The sequence below is a fragment of the Mobula hypostoma genome, chromosome 12 (genome assembly GCF_963921235.1).
Source record: "Mobula hypostoma chromosome 12, sMobHyp1.1, whole genome shotgun sequence".
In the NCBI taxonomy this organism is placed as follows: Eukaryota; Metazoa; Chordata; class Chondrichthyes; order Myliobatiformes; family Myliobatidae; genus Mobula; species Mobula hypostoma.
In genome coordinates, this window is record NC_086108.1 from 2800759 (window position 1) to 2822053 (window position 21295).

The window sequence follows — 21295 nt, forward strand, 5'->3', positions numbered from 1 at the left end:
GTTGCCAAGACAATTTTCAACAACATCCTTGAATGTCTTCCATTCAGAACAGAGATGCAAAGGAATTTTTTTAGCCAGAGGGTGGTGAATCTGTGGAATTTGTTGCCACGGGCGGCAGTGGAGGCCAAAACATTGGGTGTATTTAAGGTAGAGATTGATAGGTATCTGAGTAGCCAGGGTATCAAAGGTTATGGTGAGAAGGCGTGGGAGTGAGACTAAATGGGAGAATGGATCAGCTCATGATGAAATGGCAGAGGACAAAAGGCAGTGGACATTTGAGCAAAGCCAAGACAGGGACTAATTTACCTTATCATCGTCCTTCAGGATCTTGGATGACAGTGGTCGACAGGTCACTGCAAGAGAGAAACAGTTGATGTACAGTGACAGGCAGGGCAGTCAATGTTAACACAACTCTGAGGTACAACCCCAGCCTCTATCCTGCACCTCCCGCCCCCAGGATGTCTCAGCTAACTCCCCCAGTCTCTTTGGAGCTGGACGACACTCAGTGCACCAGGTTAGATCACACTTGGCGTATCGAGCTCAGTTTCAGTCACCTCATGATTGGAAGGATGTGGAAGGTTTTCTGAGGGGGCAATCTGCGAGCTTTTTGTGCAGCGGGGGGGGTCAGGGGTTTGGGATTTGAGAGTTTTGTTTCTTTTTCCTTTTCAATGACTCCCGTGGTTTTTCTGTATTGCATGGCCTTCTGGAGAAGATGAATATCAGAGTTGTATTGTACAGGTATACTTTGACAATAAGATGAACCTTTGAACCTCCAGAAGCTTTAGGGAGGGTGCAGAGGAGCTTTACCAGGATTAAGGAGGTAGATTGTGCTCGGGTTTTTCCCTTAGGATAAAGGAAGATGAGAGATGACTCGATAGAGGTGTTCAGAATCAGAATCCACAGCAGTACTATGCAATATATAATAATAGGAAAAAAATGTGAACTACTATATGTATATTTATTAGTTATATTAAATAACAGAAAAAACAGAAATAAAAAAAGTGAGGTAGTGTTCACGGGTTCAATGTCCGTTCAGGAATCAGATGGCCGAGGGGAAGAAGTTGTTCCTGAATCACTGAGTTTGTGCCTTCAGGTTCCTGTACCTCCTCCCTGATGGTAGCAATGAGAAGAGGGCATGTCCTGGGTGATGGGGGTCCTCAATGATGGATGCTGCCTTTGAGGCACCGCTCCTTGAAGATGTCCTGGATACCACGGAGACTAGTGCCCATGATGGAGCTGACTGAGTTTACAAATCCTAGCAGCTTACTTCGATCCTGTGCAGTAGCCACTGCCCCCCACCCCCCACACCACAAGTTGACGCAGCCTGCTAGAATGCTGTCCGTGGTACATCTGTAAAAATTTTCAAGTGTATATGGATTTCAGCAAGGCATTTGACAAGGTACCCCATGCAAGGCTTATTGAGAAAGTAAGGAGGCATGGGATCCAAGGGGACATTGCTTTGTGGATCCAGAACTGGCTTGCCCACAGAAGATAAAGAGTGGCTGTAGACGGGTCATATTCTGCATGGAGGTTGGTGACCAGCGGTGTGCCTCAGGGATCTGTTCTGGGACCCCTACTCTTTGTGATTTTTAGAAATGACCTGGATGAGGAAGTGAAGGGATGGGTTAGTAAATTTGCTGATGACACAAAGGTTGGGGGTGTTGTGGATAGTGTGGAGGGCTGTCAGGGGTTACAGTGGGGTATTAATAGGATGCAAAACTGGGCTGAGAAGTGGCAGATGGAGTTCAACCCAGATAAGTGTGAAGTGGTTCATTTTGGTAGGTCAAATATGATGGCAGAATATAGTATTAATGGTAAGACTCTTGGCAGTGTGGAGGATCAGAGGGATCTTGGGGTCCGAGTCCATAGGACACTCAAAGCTGCTGTGCAGGTTATCTCTGTGGTTAAGAAGACATACGGTGTATTGGCCTTCATCAATCGTGGGATTGAGTTTAAGAGCCGAGAGGTAATGTTACAGCTATATAGGACCCTGGTCAGACCCTACTTGGAGTACTGTGCTCAGTTCTGGTCACCTCACTATAGGAAGGATGTGGAAACCATAGAAGGGGTGCAGAGGAGATTTACAAGGATGTTGCCTGGATTGGGGGGCATGCCTTATCGGAATAGGTTGAGTGAACTCAGCCTTTTCTCCTTGGAGCGACAGAGGATGAGAGGTGACCTGATAGAGGTGTATAAGATAATGAGAGGCATTGATCATGTGGATAGTCAGAGGCTTTTCCCCAGGGCTGAAATGGCTAGCACAAGAGGGCACAGTTTTAAGGTGCTTGGAAGTAGGTACAGAGGAGATGTCAGAGGTCAGTATTTTACGCAGTGGTGAGTGTGTGGAATGGGCTGCCGGCAATGGAGGTGGATATGATAGGCTCTTTTAAGAGACTCCTGGATAGGTACATGAAGCTTAGAAAAATCGAGGGCTATGGGTAAGTATAGTAATTTCTAAGGTAGGGACCTGTTCGGCACAACTTTGTGGGCCGAAGGGCCTGTAATGTCCTGTGGGTTTTCTATGTTTCTGTGTTTCCTGTTTCTAACTTCCACCCACAGAATCTTAGTAGGCAATCCCTCTATGACATCCTCCTTTTCTGCAGCCGTGACATTATCTCTGATCAGCAATGCTGTGCCCCCACCTCTTACCTCCCTCCCTGTCCTTTCTGAAACATCTAAAGCCTGGCACTCTAAGTAGCTATTCCTGCCCCTGATCTAACCAAGTGTCTGTAATGGGCACAACATCATAGCTCCAAGTACTGATCCACGCTCTAAGGTCATCCACCTTGTTCACAATGCTTCTTGCAGTAAAATAGACACATCTCAAACCATCAGTCTGAGCGCATCCCTTCTCTATCACCTGCCTATCCGCCCTCTCACACTGTCTCCAAGCTTTCTCTATTTGTGAGCCAGCCACCTCTTCCTCCATCTCTTCAGTTCGGTTCCCACCCCCCAGCAATTCTAGTTTAAACTCTCCCCAGTAGCCTTAGCAAACCTTCCCACCAGGATCTTGGTCTCTCTGGGATTCAAGTGCAACCCGTCCTTTTTGTACAAGTCACTCCTGCCCCAAAAGATGTCCCAATGATCCAGAAATCTGAATCCCTGCCCCCTGCTCCAATCCCTCAGCCACGCATTTATCCTCCACCTCACTCTAATCTTATACTCACTGTCACGTGGCAGAGGCAGCAATCCTGAGATTACTACCCTTGTGGTTCTGCTTCTCAGCTTCTTTCCTAACTCTCTGTAGTCTGTTTTCAGGACTTCCTCCCTTTTCCTGGCTATGTCGTTGGTACCAATATGTACCACGACTTCTGGCTGTTCTCCTTCCCACGTCAGGATATCATGGATGTGATCAGAAACATTCCGGACCCTGGCACCTGGGAGGCAAACTACCATCCACATTTCTTTCCCAAGTCCACAGAATCACCTGTCTGCACTCCCCAACTATAGAGTCCCCTATCACTGCTGCCATCCTCTTCCTTTCCCTATCCTTCTGAGCCACAGGGCCAGACTCTGTGCCAGAGGTGCGGCCACTGTTGCTTCCCCCAGGCAAGCCATCCCCCCCCCCGACAGTACTCAAACAGGAGTACTTATTGTTAAGGGGTACAGGTACAGCCACAGGGGTGCTCTCTAGTATCTGACTCCTGCCCTCTCCTGACTGTGACCCACTTATCAGTCGCCCGAGACCTCGGTGTGACCACTTGCCTATAGCTCCTCTCTATCACCTCCTCAGTTTCTTTGACCAGACAAAGGTCATCGAGCTGCATCTCCAGTTCCCTAATGTGTTCCCTGAGGAGCTGCAGCTCGATGCATCTGGCGCAGATGTGGCCGTCCGGGAGGCTGGGAGGCTGGGAGTCTCCCGGACATCCCACATCTGACACCCAGTACAGAACACAGCCTCACAGCATACTTCCTGTTTCTATTCCTCACAAGTAACCTACCTTGCCTCAACCTCTTCTGCAGTTTCTAGCAGTCATGTGTAGAGCATTTGCCGTGCCAAGCTGTGACGCACCTAGACAGAATGCTTCCTATGGTGTATCGGTCAAATTGGTAGGAGTCAATGGGGACCATTTCCAATCTCTTTAGCCTCCTGAGGAAGTCGAGGTGTTGCTGGGCTTTCTTGGCCATCAGGACAGGCTGTCGGTGATGTTCACACCGAGGAACTCAGTGGGTCAGGAGTGCTGACGAAGGGTCTCCGGCCAAAACATCCTCTTTATGTCCCTCCATAGATGCTGCCTGACCTGCTGAGTTCCTCCAGCATTTTGTTTGTGTTGACCCAGATTTCCAACCTCTGCAGAATCTCTAGTGACTCGTGCATGAGTGTGTTTGACAGTCAGTGCAGACGTGGTGAGTCGATGGCTCCCCCTCTGTCCCCCATGACTGTACCCCTCACTTTATCCCTGAACCAGAACCAGGACCAGGCTTAATATCACCAGCATATGTTGTGAAAAATGTTAACTTTGTGGCAGCTGTACAATGCAATACATGATCATATAGAAACAAAACTGAATTATAGCAAATACATATGTATATTAAATAGTTAGATTAAATAAGTAGTGCAAAATCAGAAATAAAAAGTATGAGTTCGTGTTGACGGGTTCAATGTCCATTCAGAAATCTGATGGCAGAGGGGAAGAAGCTGTTCCTGAATCGTTGAGTGTGTGTCTTCAGGCTCCTGTACCTCCTCCCTGATGGTAGCAATGAGATGAGGACATGGCCTGAATATGTTTCACCTCCACCTTTTGCTTTCTCCCTCCTCGTACCGAACCCCCGGTGCACATCCCATTCCTCCATCAGCCCCTCTTCTTTATGTGCCTGGGCCCTTGAGTAACAGCACCACTCAGGGATTCGATCGTTCACCTTGAAACGGTGAGTAGTCCTTCAGATCTACCTGTCCCACCTCACCTAGCAACCTGAAACTTCCAAAGCCTATAAAATGTTAATGGCTGATTGGCAGGAGTGGGAATAAAGGGAACTTTTCTGCTTGGCTGCTGGTGACTAGTGGTATTCCACAGCGGTCAGTGCTGGGACCGATTATTTTTACTTTGTATGTCAATTATTTGGATGGTGAAATTGATGACTTTGTTGCAAAGTTTGCAGATGATATGAAGATAGGTCATTATGAGGAATTAGAGAGGCTACAGAAGGATTTAGACACATTAGGAGAATGAGCAATGAATGGTAGATGAAATAGAGTATCGGGAAGTGTACTGTCATGCACTTTGGTAGAAGAAATGAAAGGTTTGACTATTTTCTAAATGGAGAGAAAATACCAAAATCTAAGGTGCAATGGGACTTGGGAGTCCTTGTGCAGGATCTCTTAAATGTTAATTTGCAGGATGAGTTGGTGGTGAAGGAGGCAAATGCAATGTTAGCATTCATTTCAAGACAACTAAAATATAAAAGCAAGAATGTAATGTTGAGACTTTATAAGGCACTGGTGAGGCTTCACTTGGAATATTGTGAGCAGTTTTGGGTCCCTTACCTTAAAAAAAGGATGTGCTGAAATTGGAGAGAGTTCAAAGGAGGTTCACGAAAATGATTCCAGGATTGAAGGGCTTATCATATGAAGAATGTTTGATGGCTCTGGGTCTGTATTCACTGGAGTTCAGAAGAATGAGGGGTGACCCAATTGAAGCCTATTGAATGGTGAGAGGGCTCGATAGAGTGGTTGTGGAGTGGATGTTTCCTGTGGTGGGAGGTCTGGGACCCGAGGACAGGCATCCTTCTAGAATGGAGATGAGGAGGAATGTCTTTAGCCAGAGAGTGGTGAATCTGAGGAATTCTTTGTCACAGGCAGCTGTGGAGGCCAAGTCTTTACCTATGTTTAAGGCAGAGGGTGATAGATTCTGGATTGGTCAGGGCATGAAGGGATATGGGGAGAAGGCAAGAGATTGGGGCTGAGAGGAAAATTGAATCAGCCATGATGAAATGGTGGAGCAGACTCAATGGGCCAAATGGCCTAATTATGTTCCTATATCTAATGGTTTTAACACTGTTGGTGTAGACAGGAGCATGTGCTGCCCAACAAGGTATAGGTTCTTTAAGTGACCATGGGAAGAAACGCTGGCAACGCTGTGGCACATCTCCAGAGACCCAAGTTCTACGCTGACCTAGGGGGCAGCAGCCTGTATGTTTCTCCTGTGCCCGTATTGGGTTCCTGTACAAAAGGTGTACAGGGTATTAACAGGCCAGTGTCAATTGCCTTCAGACTGTAGATGGAAGGAGATAGAACATAAAAGAGCACAGGACAGGAATAGGCCATCTTTCTAAACTGGGGCAATCAGATCTGTATGCAATACTCCAGATATGACCTAACCCGAGTTCTATAAAGTTGTAAAATAACCTCCACTTTTGAACTCATGAAGTCTTACTGTCTTGGCTAAAATATTTCTGCATCTCCTACCAGATGGCAGGAGATTGAACAGACAGGACAGTGTCCGGGATGGGATGGGATGGATGGGATGGGATGGGACTTTAGTGATGTGACGAGCATGCCGTACGCATCGTGAGTTGTAGGTCGTCTCTGGGTCCCAGTGATGTGCTGAGCTGTCCTGGTCACCCGTTGGAGTGCTTTGTGATCTGTCTTGAGGAATTAAGAAGAATCGGAGGACGATCCATTGAAGAGTCCAATATTTTTGTCGGCTTTGAAGGGCTGATGCAGGAGTGATGTTACCCCAGGTTGAGGTGAGCAAGGCTCAAACAATAGAGTGAGTCAAGAAGATATGACTTCATCCAGAAGATGGTGAATTTTTGGGGGTTCTGTTCTTGAGAACTGTGAGGGGTCAGTGCTGGGAATATTCAAACAAGAGCCTGATGGAGCGAATCAAGTGGCTCCTGAAATGCCTCCAAAAGGACCACACCCTTGCTGTGGCTTAGAGTCTCCTGTGTCTCAATGACCCACAGAGCCATGTTGGCTGGGGTCAGGGCTTTATGATTTGGCTCTTGGTAGGGTCACCCAGCCAAACAGGTCAAAGGGTAGAGGCCAGACGGAGAGTGATCCACCAGTCCTCCAGGTTCAGGGGTTCAGCTCAGGGCCAACAACCCTGACTGGTCAAACAACATCATTACAGAAACAGCAATGAAGAATCCTTCTACATCTGAGTGTGACGGTATTCCTGAGTCTCCACCCGGGATTGGGTGACTGACAGTAGTGAAAACCGAGAGGAAGCTACTGACACGATGAAGGAAGCCCTGAACACCACCAGAGATGGAGGACCTTCATTACTGCCCTAAACACCAGCGGTGTAACTGGCAGAAGAAGCTGAAGGAAATAACATCTATTGGTCTATTGAAATGCAGAACAGGGACATGGATGGGAAAGTGTTGGAAAATGGAACTAGCTGAGATGGCTATCTTGGATGGCATAGCCAAGGTGGGCTGGGTGTTCTATTTCCATGCTGTATTCTTTGCAATGTTTAGAATATAGAACAGTACAGCACAGTACAGGCCCTTCAGCCCACAAACCCTGCCTCCCATATAAGCCCCCACCTTAAATTCCTTCATATACCTTTCTAGTAGTCTCTTAAACTTCACTAGTGTATCTGCCTCCACCACTGACTCAGACAGTGCATTCCACGCACCAACCACTCTCTGAGTAAAAAACCTTCCTCTAATATCCCCCTTGAACTTCCCACTCCTTACCTTAAACCCATGTCCTCTTGTATTGAGCAGCGGTGCCCTGGAGAAGAGGCACTGGCTATCCACTCTATCTATTCCTCTTATTATCTTGTACACCTCTATCATGTCTCCTCTCATCCTCCTTCTCTCCAAAGAGTAAAGCCCTAGCTCCCTTAATCTCTGATCATAATGCATACTCTTTAAACCAGGCAGCATCCTGGTAAATCTCCTCGGTACCCTTTCCAATGCTTCCACATCCTTCCTATAAGTGAGACGACCAGAACTGGACACAGTACTCCAAGTGTGGTCTAACCAGAGTTTTATAGAGCTGCATCATTACATCGCGACTCTTAAACTCTATCCCTCGACTTATGAAAGCTAACACCCCATAAGCTTTCTTAACTACCCTATCTACCTGTGAGGCAACTTTCAGAGATCTGTGGACATGTACCCCCAGATCCCTCTGCTCCTCCACACTACCAAGTATCCTGCCATTTACTTTGTACTCTGCCTTGGAGTTTGTCCTTCCAAAGTGTACCACCTCACACTTCTCCGGGTTGAACTCCATCTGTCACTTCTCAGCCCACTTCTGCATCCTACCAATGTCTCTCTGCAATCTTCGACAATCCTCTACACTATCCACAACACCACCAACCTTTGTGTCGTCTGCAAACTTGCCAACCCACCCTTCTACCCCCACATTCAGGTCATTAATAAAAATCACGAAAAGTAGAGGTCCCAGAACAGATCTTTGTGGGGCACCACTAGTCACAACCCTCCAATCTGAATGTACTCCCTCCACTACCACCCTCTGCCTTCTGCAGGCAAGCCAATTCTGAATCCACCTGGCTAAACTTCCCTGGATCCTATGCCTTCTGACTTTCTGAATAAGCCTACCGTGTGGAACCTTGTCAAATGCCTTACTAAAATCCATATAGATCACATCCACTGCACTACCCTCATCTATATGCCTGGTCACCTCCTCAAAGAACTCTATCAGGCTTGTTAGACATGATCTGCCCTTCACAAAGCCATGTTGACTGTCCCTGATCAGACCATGATTCTCTAAATGCCCATAGATCCTATCTCTAAGAATCTTTTCCAACAGCTTTCCCACCACAGAGGTAAGGCTCACTGGTCTATAGTTACCTGGACTATCCCTACTACCTTTTTTGACAAGGGGACAACATTCACCTCCCTCCAATCCTCCGGTCCCATTCCCGTGGACAATGAGGACATAAAGATCCCAGCCAGAGGCTCAGCAATCTCTTCCCTCGCCTCGTGAAGCAGCCTGAGGAATATTCCGTCAGGCCCCAGGGACTTATCCGTCCTAATGTATTTTAACAACTCCAACACCTCCTCTCCCTTAATATCAACATGCTCCAGAACATCAACCTCACTCATATTGTCCTCACCTTCATCAAGTTCCCTCTCATTGGTGAATACTGAAGAGAAGTATTCATTGAGGACCTCGCTCACTTCCACAGCCTCCAGGCACATCTTCCCACCTTTATCTCTAATCGGTCCTACCTTCACTCTTGTCATCCTTTTGTTCTTCACGTAATTGAAGAATGTCTTGGGGAAACCTAAGGTGGATCTTGTCACTCAGAGCGTGGTGAGGATGTATGTGTGGAACGAGCTGCCGCTGGAAGCGGTGAATACGGCTTTGAGTTCAACACTGAAGAGGAAATGGGATAGGTACATGGATGGCAGAGGTATGGAGGGCTATGGTTTGAGTGCAGGTCAATGGGAGTAGGTAGATCAGCAGTGCGGTACAGACTAGATGGGCCAAAGGGCCTGTTTCTGTGCTGTAGTTCTAGGAATCTATGACACTGGCCCAGAACAGGCAGCTGCTGGGAAATGGAAAGTCGAGCCTTGGGGTGAACTGACATGCATAACTCTGTCAATCAGTGTGGCACACCTTCTAGTGTCTCTCTGTTAGAGAGTGACTGCCATCTCCAGTCTAAACATCAAAGAGCCTGATCCAGAGTCTCTTGTGTCTGGGTCTGCTTTAAGTGCAAGATGTGAATGGAACCGAGGCCCATCACGTGTACCCGAGCCCCAGCAGGCATGTTTGCTGCTTGTACACAGGGTGCACAATTGAATCCTGCACATCCTCAAAAACCATAAAATGCAAGTGAGACATTGTTTCCCCAAGAGGTTTAAGGACTTCACATCAATCCATTCTGTTGATCAAAGTTGCTTGATAGATATCCAGAAATCTAAATACTGGTGTGACTGTCACCTCCTTCATAAACATCTATCAATCTATGGTGGTAGGGTAATAACTATTTTTGAACTTGGTAGTGTGTGGGACCGAAGGTTGATGGCAGCAGCGAGAAGAGAGCATGGTTGGAGTCCTTGATGATGGATGCTGCTTTCTTGGCACTGGCAATGTTGGAACCTAAGTGAGGAGGAAGACCGACTCTAGTGTAGAGAGGGCGACCAGAGTTTATTCATAAGAATTCCAACAGAACGGTTGGCTGAGCGACACCACAAGTCGTAACATTCTCAAAACTAGGACCCCACAATTAGCGCAAATCAGGAGTCCCCTGAAGTAATCCAAGTGACACGGTATCCCCTGCCCTTTGGAGGCTTTCCCCATTCAAGGGCTTTGTTATTTCCAGATCGGGCTGTGATGACTCTATAATATGCACAAAGGCCCGAATCATATCTTATACTTCTATATATAGATCCTGGGTTTTGGTTTCCTTGTGTGCAAACATCCTCCCTACCTTATTAAAAGTTAAATTACATAAATGATTCTTGCATATATTTGCTGTATACGTTTACATGTATTCGGAATTTGCTGTGGTGTGCTGGCCACGACATGGCATACAACATACAACTATAAAGCATAAAGAATTATATAAAAAATAAAGTTAGAGGTTAAGAGCCAGATATGGAATAAAATGTGCATGAATACCAGCACAAAACAGCTTTACAAAGTGGTTTAAAGTGTTTACAGTGCTGTGACGGAGGTAATACATAGAGGGGTTGGGGAGGTCACCAGATGACCAGATTAACTAGCTGATGAAAGAAGCTTTTAACTTGGTGTGAAGTTTGTGTTGTAATAGCCCTATAGTGCTTCACACTGGGAGGTTTTGTAAAAGGCAGGTTGCAGGGTGGGTGGTCTCTGAATGATTTGTCTTGCCTGCTCCCTTGTCCTGGACACGTACCAGTCTTTCAGTGATGATAGACTGCACCAATGACCTTCTCTGCCCGTCTTTTTGATTCCTCACATGTATGTGCCTGGTTACGGTCTAAAAAAAAGCACTCTTGCCCGCTTTGACATTGTCTACACTGTACTGACAATCACAACTGAATATCCATGAATAAGACCACAAAATGTTTGCAACACTCAGCTGGTCAGACAGAAACAAAGTCAAAGTCATAAGAGTGGAAACATTTAGAGAAGTCTGTTTCTCACTTACTGGATGCTGCTTGCCTGGCTAAATATTTCTGGTGCTCTTGGCTCGATTTCAGATTTAGAGTTTGCAGCAGGACCTTCAGCACTTAACGGAAAGGAAGTTGACGTTAACGGGGTCAGGGGGCTCTGCACTCTGCAGCCACTTTGTTAGGTACTCCTGCTTGTTCATGCAAATATCTAATCAGCCAACTGTGTGGCAGCAACTCAGTGCAAAAACCCATGCGGACATGGTTGTTGTTCGAACATCGGAATGGGGAAGAGATGTGACCCAAGTGACTTAGACCATTGGTTGAATATCTCGGAAGTTGCAGGTCTCCTGGGATTTTCCACATACAACAGTCTCTAGGGCAGGTCCATTTGGAGACTCTGAAGAAATAGGGCATGGCTGGAGATCTTTCTTGGCCAGAAAATATGGAGGATCTTTAGAGGCAAGGTAGTCATTCTCACAGTTAAAACTGACCATGACTTCCACTCTATCTTGCCTTAATGTCTTTGGACATCGAGAGCTAACAATGGCTCAGAGGGCAACTTTCTCCAGTTCATCTGCGAAACAGTTTAAATTCTTCACTTTACTGTCTCTTCTCTCCTTTTCAAGGTGGTTGTAGTGCTGTGGGTGTCAGTGACCTACAGCTGCACTCAAACTGTATTTCTTCACAAGCAGTGGAGCCAGCCCAGCGGCCTAGCATTTTCAATCTCTGCAGAAGGTGCCCGCCTTCGGGGATGGGCTTTTGTGGCCCTGTGGATGACCCAATTCTCGCTGAAGCATTGCGGGAGATCAGAACATCGAGGGAGTGGGTGTGGCTGTCAGAGGCCTCCGCACTCAAGTGATCAGTCTCTCTCCCTCTCGATGGTGAGAAGCAATTTGCTGCTGTTTCTGCAGGCTGTGACATCGAAACAGAGACCTGTGGGCCTCTCCTCTCACTGTGGCATGAATGAAACCTCACTCCCTTGTTAGTAAGAGAGAGCCTGTGGGATGTCAAAGTGTTGGGATAAACAACATCTTTTTTTTGATGAACCCCAGATCATAGTCTCTATGGGAGCTTTGCAATTGCTTGCCTGGCAGGTGGGGAGGGGGGGGTGCTGTTGCTTTGTGCTGGAATAAGTGGGGGGGGGTGAGGAGAGGGTTGATGCTTTACTGCTGCTTGTGGGAGGAAGGGCGATGGTGTTCTAACGTTTTTCTGTCATTCATTCATTGGGGTTTTTCTTCTGTTTGGTGGAGGTCTGTGAAAAGTAAGAATTTCAGGCTGTATACATTCTCTGATATTAATTGGAAACACTAAACCTTTTAATTAATGTAGAAGAACAACAGGGGTTTCAGATTGACCTTTAAACAGACAGAAGTGAAGGAAGGACCCCTTCATGAACAGACTCGGTATTAATCCAAATAAGTAAACAGAGTAATCAAGTATTTGTTGGTAATTAAGTGTCTGCTTTTTCAGCGAACATCTGTGACGTGGCTTTCAACAACACCGACAAGTTAACAGGCAAGTAACATCTACAGCACCACCAAGTCTGGGTTCCACCCAACATCTTCTGGAAGCATTAACATCAGAGGCATGGCCAAATTTCTACAGATGTGTGGTGGAGAGCATACTGACTGGTTGCCACACCATCTGGCACGTAGGCACCAATGCACAGGATGGCAAGAGGTTGTAGCCTCAGGCAGCTCCATCACTGGCACAAACCTCCCCACCAGTGAGGACATCTTCAAGAGGCGGTGATCCAAGAAGGCAGTGTTCATCCTCAAGGACCTTCACCATCCAGAAGACGTCCTCTACTCATTCATCCGGAAGTGCATCGACGATGTTGTCCCCCAGAGGTCAGTCAGGTTCGGGAAGACCCTGAGACCCTGGATCAATAGTTCCACGCGAGCAGCACTTACCACTCAACACAGAGCTTACGCTGCTGGCAGTCAGCAGGAGCTCAGGAAAAGCAGCTACGATCTGCGCAGAGCCATCAAGACTGCGAAACAGCAATACAAGGACAAGATTGAGTCAAGATTCACAACGAATAGCACATGTGACCTGTGGCGAGGGTCGCAAACTGCAAAGCCACCAACATCGTGGCCTCAAATGAGCTCAATCGCTTTTACGTTCGGTCCGATGTCACTAACACTGAGCCTCCGAGGAAAGCCACCGCTACTACCTGCAACCTGGTCATCCCTGAGGCTGAGGCACGCAGATGTTTCCAACAAGTGGACAGTCGCAAGGCTGTGGGACCGGATGGCATCCCAGTGCGGGTACTCAGGATGTGCCCAGCACAACTGGCAGGTGTGCTTGCAAACATTTTTAATCTCTCCTTCTCCCAGTGTAGAGTTCCCTCCTGCTTCAAAACATCCACCATTGTTCCTGTACCTAAAAAGACCAAGGTAACATGTCTGAATGACTGGCGTCCTGTCGCACTCACCTCAATAATCAGCAAATACTTTGAGAGGCTGGTCAAGGATTACATCTGCAGCTGGCTACCACCTACACTGGACCCCTACAATTCACCTACTGACACAACCGATCAACAGATGGAACAATAGCCACACCTCTACACACTGTCCTTACACATCTGGAGAAGGCTGCTTCTGTGAGAATGCTGTTCTTGCACTACAGTTCAGCATTCAACACCGTAATTCCATCCAGGCTCGACAGGAAGCTCAGAGACCTCGGCCTTCACCCTGCCTTGTGCAACTAGATCCTGGACTTCCTTTCAGAGAGCCGGCAGGTGGTAGGAGTGGGCTCCCTCACCTCCACCCCTCTGACTCTCAACACAGGAACCCCTCATGTCTGTGTACTAAGTCCCCTCCTTTACTCCCTGTATACCCATGACTGTGTCGCCACCCACAGCTCTAATCTGCTAATTAAATTTGCCGACGACAGTACATTGATTGGCCTAATCTCAAACAGTAATGAGGTGGCCTACAGGGAAGAAGTCATCACCCTGATACAGTGGTGTCACGAAAACAACCTCTCCCTCGATGCCGCAAAAACAAAGGAGCTGGTTATGGATTACAAGAAGAATGGAGACAGGCTAACCCCTGTTGAAAATCAATGGACCTGGGGTTGAGAGGGTAAACAGCTTTGAATTCTGCAGCATCCACATCACCAAGGATCTCACGTGGTCTGTACACACCAGCTGTGTGGTGAAAAAGGCACAACAGTGTCTCTTTCACCTCAGACGGTTGAGGAAGTTTGGTCTGGCCTCCCAAATCCTAAGAACTTTCTACAGGGGCACAATTGAGAGCATCCTGACTGGCTGCATTACTGCCTGGTATGGGAACTGTACTTCCCTCAATCACAGGACTCTGCAGAGAGTGGTGCAGACAGCCCAGCGCATCTGTAGTTGTGAACTTCCCATGATTCAGGACGTTCACAGAGACAGGTGTGTAAAAAGGGCCCGAAGGATCATTGGGGACTCGAGTCACCCCAATCACAAACTGTTCCAGCTGCTACCATCAGGGAAACGGTACCGCAGCATTAAAGCCAGGACCAACAGGCTCCAGGACAGCTTCTTCCAGCAGGCCATCAGACTGATGAACTCACGCTGATTTGAGTCTATTTCTGTGATAGATTGACTGTTCTATTTATTATAAATTACTATGATTGCACATATAGATGGAGACGTAACGTAAAGATTTTTACTCTTCATGTTATGTGAAAAATGTAAGAAATAAAGTCAATTCAAATCCGCTAGGAACCAAAATTGGATTCTCATTCCATCGTTTGGTTCACGAAGTCTTTCTGCAATGAGAATATCCAACAGGAGAGAGGTTTACACCCTACCTTCATATTCAATGCTCTGTGACTTTACCTTCATTGAGACCCAAAACGTCCATGTTCAATGGCTCATCATTAACCAAAAACTCAAGTGGACCAGCCTCTTGTCTATGTGGTGGTTTCATCAGGCAGGAGGTATAGGAGTCTGAAGACCCACACTCAACATTTTAGGAACAACTTCTTCCCCTCCATTGTCAGATTTCTGATCAGTCCATGAACCTTGAACTCTACCTCACCATGCTTTTGTACTATACTTATTTTTCTAATTTACGCTAGATTTAAGTCTTTGCACTGTACTGCTGCCACAAAACAACGAAGGTCATGTCATCTAAATCAGAACCTACGTACTAATCTTTCCAGTGCTGAAAACCTTAAAATCTTTCTCCATCAAATCTGGTTTTTGGGCATATCATCTACAAGTTTCATAAACTTCTGCAGATGTGCAGTGGAGAGTATTCTGACTGGATGCATCACAGTCTGGTATAGAAGCGCTAATTCCCTGGAATGGAAAGTCCTACAAAAAGTAATGGGTACAGCTAAGCCCATCTCGGCTAATTCCCTTCGTTAATGAGTACATCTACTATCACGGGTGAGTGTAAATGAGCTCTTTGGGCCTGTGTGGGGAACGGGTGAACAGTGGGATCTGAGGTTTTTAACAGCACCTGAATTTTAAGAGCAATCTTGTCGTGAGAGGCCCCTTGGGTAACAGTGACCATAATATGGTGGAATTCTTTATTAAGATGGAGAGTGACATAGTTAATTCAGAAACAAAGGTTCTGAACTTAAAGAAGGGTAACTTTGAAGGTATGAAACGTGAATTAGCTAAGATAGACTGGCAAATGACACTTAAAGGATTGATGGTGGATATGCAATGGCAAGCATTTAAAGGTTGCATGGATGAACTACAACAATTGTTCATCCCAGTTTGGCAAAAGAATAAATCAAGGAAGGTAGTGCACCCGTGGCTGACAAGGGAAATTAGGGATAGTATCAATTCCAAAGAAGAAGCATACAAATTAGCCAGAGAAAGTGGCTCACCTGAGGACTGGGAGAAATTCAGATTTCAGCAGAGGAGGACAAAGGGCTTAATTAGGAAGGGGAAAAAAGATTATGAGAGAAAATTGGCAGGGAACATTAAAAACTGACTGTAAAAGCTTTTATAGATATGTAAAAAGGAAAAGACTGGTAAAGACAAATGTAGGTCCCCTGCAGACAGAAACAGGTGAATTGATCATGGGGAACAAGGACATGGCAGACCAATTGAATAACTAAAACAACAGGAATTCTGCAGATGCTGGAAATTCAAGCAACATACATCAAAGTTGCTGGTGAACGCAGCAGGCCAAGCAGCATCTATAGGAAGAGGCGCAGTCGACATTTCAGGCCGAGACCCTTCGTCAGGACTAACTGAAGGAAGAGTGAGTAAGGGATTTGAAAGCTAGAGGGGGAGGGGGAGATGCAAAATGATAGGAGAAGACAGGAGGGGGAGGGATAGAGCCGAGAGCTGGACAGGTGATAGGCAAAAGGGGATACGAGAGGATCATGGGACAGGAGGTCCGGGAAGAAAGACGGGGGGGGGTGACCCAGAGGATGGGCAAGAGGTATATTCAGAGGGACAGAGGGAGAAAAAGGAGAGTGAGAGAAAGAATGTGTGCATAAAAATGAGTAACAGCTGGGGTACGAGGGGGAGGTGGGGCCTAGCGGAAGTTAGAGAAGTCAATGTTCATGCCATCAGGTTGGAGGCTACCCAGACGGAATATAAGGTGTTGTTCCTCCAACCTGAGTGTGGCTTCATCTTTACAGTAGAGGAGGCCGTGGATAGACATGTCAGAATGGGAATGGGATGTGGAATTAAAATGTGTGGCCACTGGGAGATCCTGCTTTCTCTGGCGGACAGAGCGTAGATGTTCAGCAAAGCGGTCTCCCAGTCTGCGTCGGGTCTCACCAATATATAAAAGGCCACATCGGGAGCACCGGACGCAGTATATCACCCCAGTCGACTCACAGGTGAAGTGTTGCCTCACCTGGAAGGACTGTTTGGGGCAATTGAATAACTACTTTGGTTCTGTCTTCACTAAGGAGGACATAAAAAATCTTCCAGAATTAAGGGAGAGAGGGTCCAGTGAGATGGAGGAAAGTGGTGTTAGGTAAATTGAAGGGATTAAAGGTAGATAAATTCTCAGGGCCAGATGGTCTGCATCCCAGAGTGCTTAAGGAAGTAGCCCATGAAATAGTGGATGCATTAGTGATAATTTTTCAAAACTCTTTAGATTCTGGACTAGTTCCTGAAGATTGGAGGGTGGCTAATGTAACCCCACTTTTTAAAAAAGGAGAGAGAGAGAAACCGGGGAATTATAGACCGGTTAGCCTAACGTCGGTGGTGGGGAAACTGCTGGAGTCAGTTATCAAAGATGTGATAACAGCACATTTGGAAAGCAGTGAAATCATCGGACAAAGTCAGCATGGATTTGTGAAAGGAAAATCATGTCTGACGAATCTCATAGAATTTTTTTGAGGATGTAACTAGTAAAGTGGATGGGGAGAACCAGTGGATGGGGTATATTTGGATTTTCAAAAGGCTTTTGACAAGGTCCCACACAGGAGATTAGTGTGCAAACTTAAAGCACATGGTATTGGGGGTAAGGTATTGATGTGGATAGAGAACTGGTTGGCAGACAGGAAGCAAAGAGTGGGAATAAACAGGACCTTTTCAGAATGGCAGGCAGTGACTAGTGGGGTACCGCAAGGCTTAGTGCTGGGACCCCAGTTGTTTACAATATATATTAATGACTTAGATGAGGGAATTAAATGCAGCATCTCCAAGTTTGCAGATGACACGAAGCTGGGCGGAAGTGTTTGCTGTGAGGAGGATGCTAAGAGGATGCAGGGTGACTTGGATAGGTTTGGTGAGTGGGCAAATTCATGGCAGATGCAATTTAATGTGGATAAATGTGAGATTATCCACTTTGGTGACAAAAAGAGGAAAACAGATTATTATCTGAATGGTGACCAATTAGGAAAAGGGGAGGTGCAACGAGACCTGGGTGTCATTATACACCAGTCATTGAAAGTGGGCATGCAGGTACAGCAGGCGGTGAAAAAGGCGAATGGTATGCTGGCATTCATAGCAAGAGGATTCAAGTACAGGAGCAGAGAGGTACTACTGCAGTTGTACAAGGCCTTGGTGAGACCACACCTGGAGTATTGTGTGCAGTTTTGGTCCCCTAATCTGAGGAAAGACATTCTTGCCATAGAGGGAGTACAAAGAAGGTTCACCAGATTGATTCCTGGGATGGAAGAACTTTCATATGATGAAAGACTGGATTGACTAGGTTTATACTTGTTGGAATTTAGAAGATTGAGGGGGAATCTTATTGAAACATAAAATCCTAAAGGGATTGGACGGGCTAGATGCAGGAAGATTGTTCCCGATGTTGGGGAAGTCCAGAACGAGGGGTCACAGTTTGACGATAAAGGGGAAGCCTTTTAGGACCAAGATTAGGAAAACCTTCTTCACACAGAGAGTGGTGAATCTGTGGAATTCTCTGCCACAGGAAACAGTTGAGGCCAGTTCATTGGCTATATTTAAGAGGGAGTTAGATATGGCCCTGTGGCTACAGGGGTCAGGGGGTATGGAGGGAAGGCTGGTGCAGGGTTCTGAGTTGGATGATCAGCCATGATCATAATAAATGGCAGTGCAGGCTCGAAGGGCCGAATGGCCTATTCCTGCACCTATTTTCTATGTTTCTATGTTTCTATGATATGTATCTGTTACCATCCACTGCCTTTAGATTCATGTTCTTGCAGACTTCTACAGGGAAAAAAGAAATGGAATAGAATTTATGAAGAACTATACATAAAGACTGACAAAGAACTAGTGTTCAAAAGAAGACAGACTGTAAATAAAAACAATACCGGGAGCATCAGTTGTCAGAGTCCTGGAAAGCGAGTTTACAGATCAGGGAATCAGTTCATTTGGTACATTGGCCTTTATTAATTGTAGTATTGAGTGTAAGAGCTGGAATGTTATGATGAGGTTGTATAAGGCATTGGTGAGGCCGAATCTGGAGTATTGTGTTCAGTTTTGGTCACCAAATTACAGGTGAGAAAGAGGGAGACAGTTAGTGAAGGAGAACGAGAGACGGCAGATAGATAGTGACGAAGAGAGGGGGGAGCAGGGAGACAAAGACAGTGAAGGAGAGGGAGCCTGAGACAGTGAGGGTGGAGTGGGAGATGGAGACAGAAATAGTGAGGAAGAAAATGATGTCGAGGGAGTCGGTGGTATTAATGGGGAGGGAGAGCGAGAGGGACACAGATACTGAGGGTGAGAGTGAGGGAGAGGGAGTCTAGAAAGAGATAGTGAGGAGGAAGGAGCGGGGGAGAGACACACAGAGGTAGTGATTTGAGGGAATGGGAGAGGGATCCGAGATAGTGAGGAGGGACGGGGATAGGGAGGCAGAGATGAGGGAGAAGAAGTTGACAGATAGTGAGGGAAGCGAGAGAATAGACAGAGGTCATGAGGGAGAGGGAGACAGATAGTGAGGGGGAGGGAGAGGGAGATAGTAAGGGAGTGGGAGAAAGAAACAGATAGTGAGGGAGAATAAGGGGAGAGGAAGAGGGAGACAGGGATAGTGAGGGAGAGGAAAAGGGAGATAAATATATTGAGGGAGAAGGAGACGGAGAAAGTGAGGGAGACAGATTGTGAGGGAGGGAGATAGAGATAGTGAGGAAAGGAAGAGAGAGACGGAGAGAGTGAGGGAGAGGTAGACAGTAAAGGGGAAGGAGTGAGAGACGAAATACTGAGAGAGAGGGAGATTGTGAGAGAGATTTGAGAGGGTGTGATAGAGGGAGACAGATAGAGAGGGTGAGGGGGAGGAAGAGAGAGAGTGAAGAAGAGGGTGTGGGAGACTGAGGGAGGGAGAGGGAAGGAATGGGGAGGAGGAGAAATGGGGTTTGAAGTGGGGAGTGAGAGGGACACAAAGAGGCAGGGGGGCAGATGGGGGAGAAAAAGAAGATGGAGAGACGGGGTGGTAAAGGAGAAGAAAGGGAGGAAAGGGGGAGTGGCTTGCTGGAGTGGGTCTGGGGGGAGGGAGATGGGGGGAGGGACATTAGGAAGACGGAGATTAGGACGGGGAGAATGGAAAATAGGGGAGGGTGTGGGGGAGAGATAGGGCGAGAGAGTGTGGGTTTAAATTGAGGGTCGGGACAGAGGGAGAGATAACAAGGCGGAGAGAGGGAGGATGTTCATGCATTCATACTCGCGGAGAGAGAAGGATGAGACAAGACGACTGGAAGGAGCGAGGGAGGGAGAGCCGGGAGGCTGGAGGGAGAGGGTGGCCTGGCCGGGGAGAGCGGAGAACAACAGCGAATCCGCAGCGCCACCGGAGCTCCCGGCTCTGCTCTCTGTCCATGGAGCTGAAAACATCTCGAACCCTCGAGAACAGGAGCTTTGGGGATAATATCGCACCTCCCGATAACCATCTGGCATTTAATCTTATATTTTCCATTAACTATTAACCAACCAATCTCGCCACCTCACACAAAGCACAACTTTTCTATTTTAAATAACACATAACCAGCAAGTCCGTTTAAATAATAGAGCCGACACCAGACAAACAGTATTAACACAGTGCAAATAGTATTTAAATACATTTTAACACAATGAAACGCACTTGGATGTTGGAACAACCTTACCCTGGTAACAGAGGAGCATCAAGACCGCGAAACCCCTGTAAATCATTGTGGATCGCGCCTCCCGATGTGTGGGGGGCTTGCAGTTAAGGGCAGACAGACGGAGAAATACAGCATTTAATGAAGAGGTTGAAGATGGGATGAGTTCGCTGTAACAAACGGAAAAGCAATGGAAATGAAGGCGGCTCGACCGTCTCCGCTAAGGAGATCTGAACCAACCTGGAATATTCAAGCGATTGTGTTTTTAAATAGCCGGACCAGAGGAAGTGATGTCAATGGCTGGAGTCTATTATACATATTTTTAAAGGTAAATGCAATCACCATTTATTGTCTGGGACCGAAACTAGAACAGTCCTTGAGGCACTCGGATTAACATCAACGTAACAAAACGGCCCTTTAATTAAAGCTTAGGTACCAGGTCTGAGAACGACAAAACGCCGCAGGTGCCTGAAACATGAAATAAAATCAGAAAATGTCACTGTTGCTGGTCGGCGGGCCAGGCGGCATTTGCGGAGAGGGAAAGGGTTTAAATCAGAATTGGTCTTTGTCTGAAATATTTACTCTGTTCTTGTCCTTAACCCTGCTTTGATTTCTAACAATAGACAGTACAGTGTCTAAGATTTTTGCACTGGCTTTAAAATAAAAAACAAATGTCATGATATATGTGAGTGATGATAAACCTGATTCTGATCTGGGTCTCTGTTGCGGACTGAGATTGGGAAAGGGGCAGGGAGAAGGGGTTCATGGTTGGGAAAAAGGAAAGGGAGAGGGGAGGGAGCGGGAAGCACCA

General features: G+C 46.7%; 1 protein-coding gene across 1 annotated transcript in view; it reads right to left on the reverse strand.

The window, feature by feature from the left end:
* The window catches only part of LOC134355105 (chromogranin-A-like), a 44427-nt gene extending 23674 nt beyond the window's left edge, over nt 1-20753 (reverse strand). The window contains exons 1-2 of the mRNA XM_063064848.1: nt 20509-20753; nt 307-353 (exon numbers count right to left, since the gene is read on the reverse strand). Of these exons, the coding sequence (XP_062920918.1) occupies nt 307-353; nt 20509-20554 (93 nt within the window). The 5' untranslated portion in view covers nt 20555-20753. The remainder of the gene's footprint in view (nt 1-306; nt 354-20508) is intronic.
* Between the last annotated feature and the right edge of the window lie 542 nt (nt 20754-21295).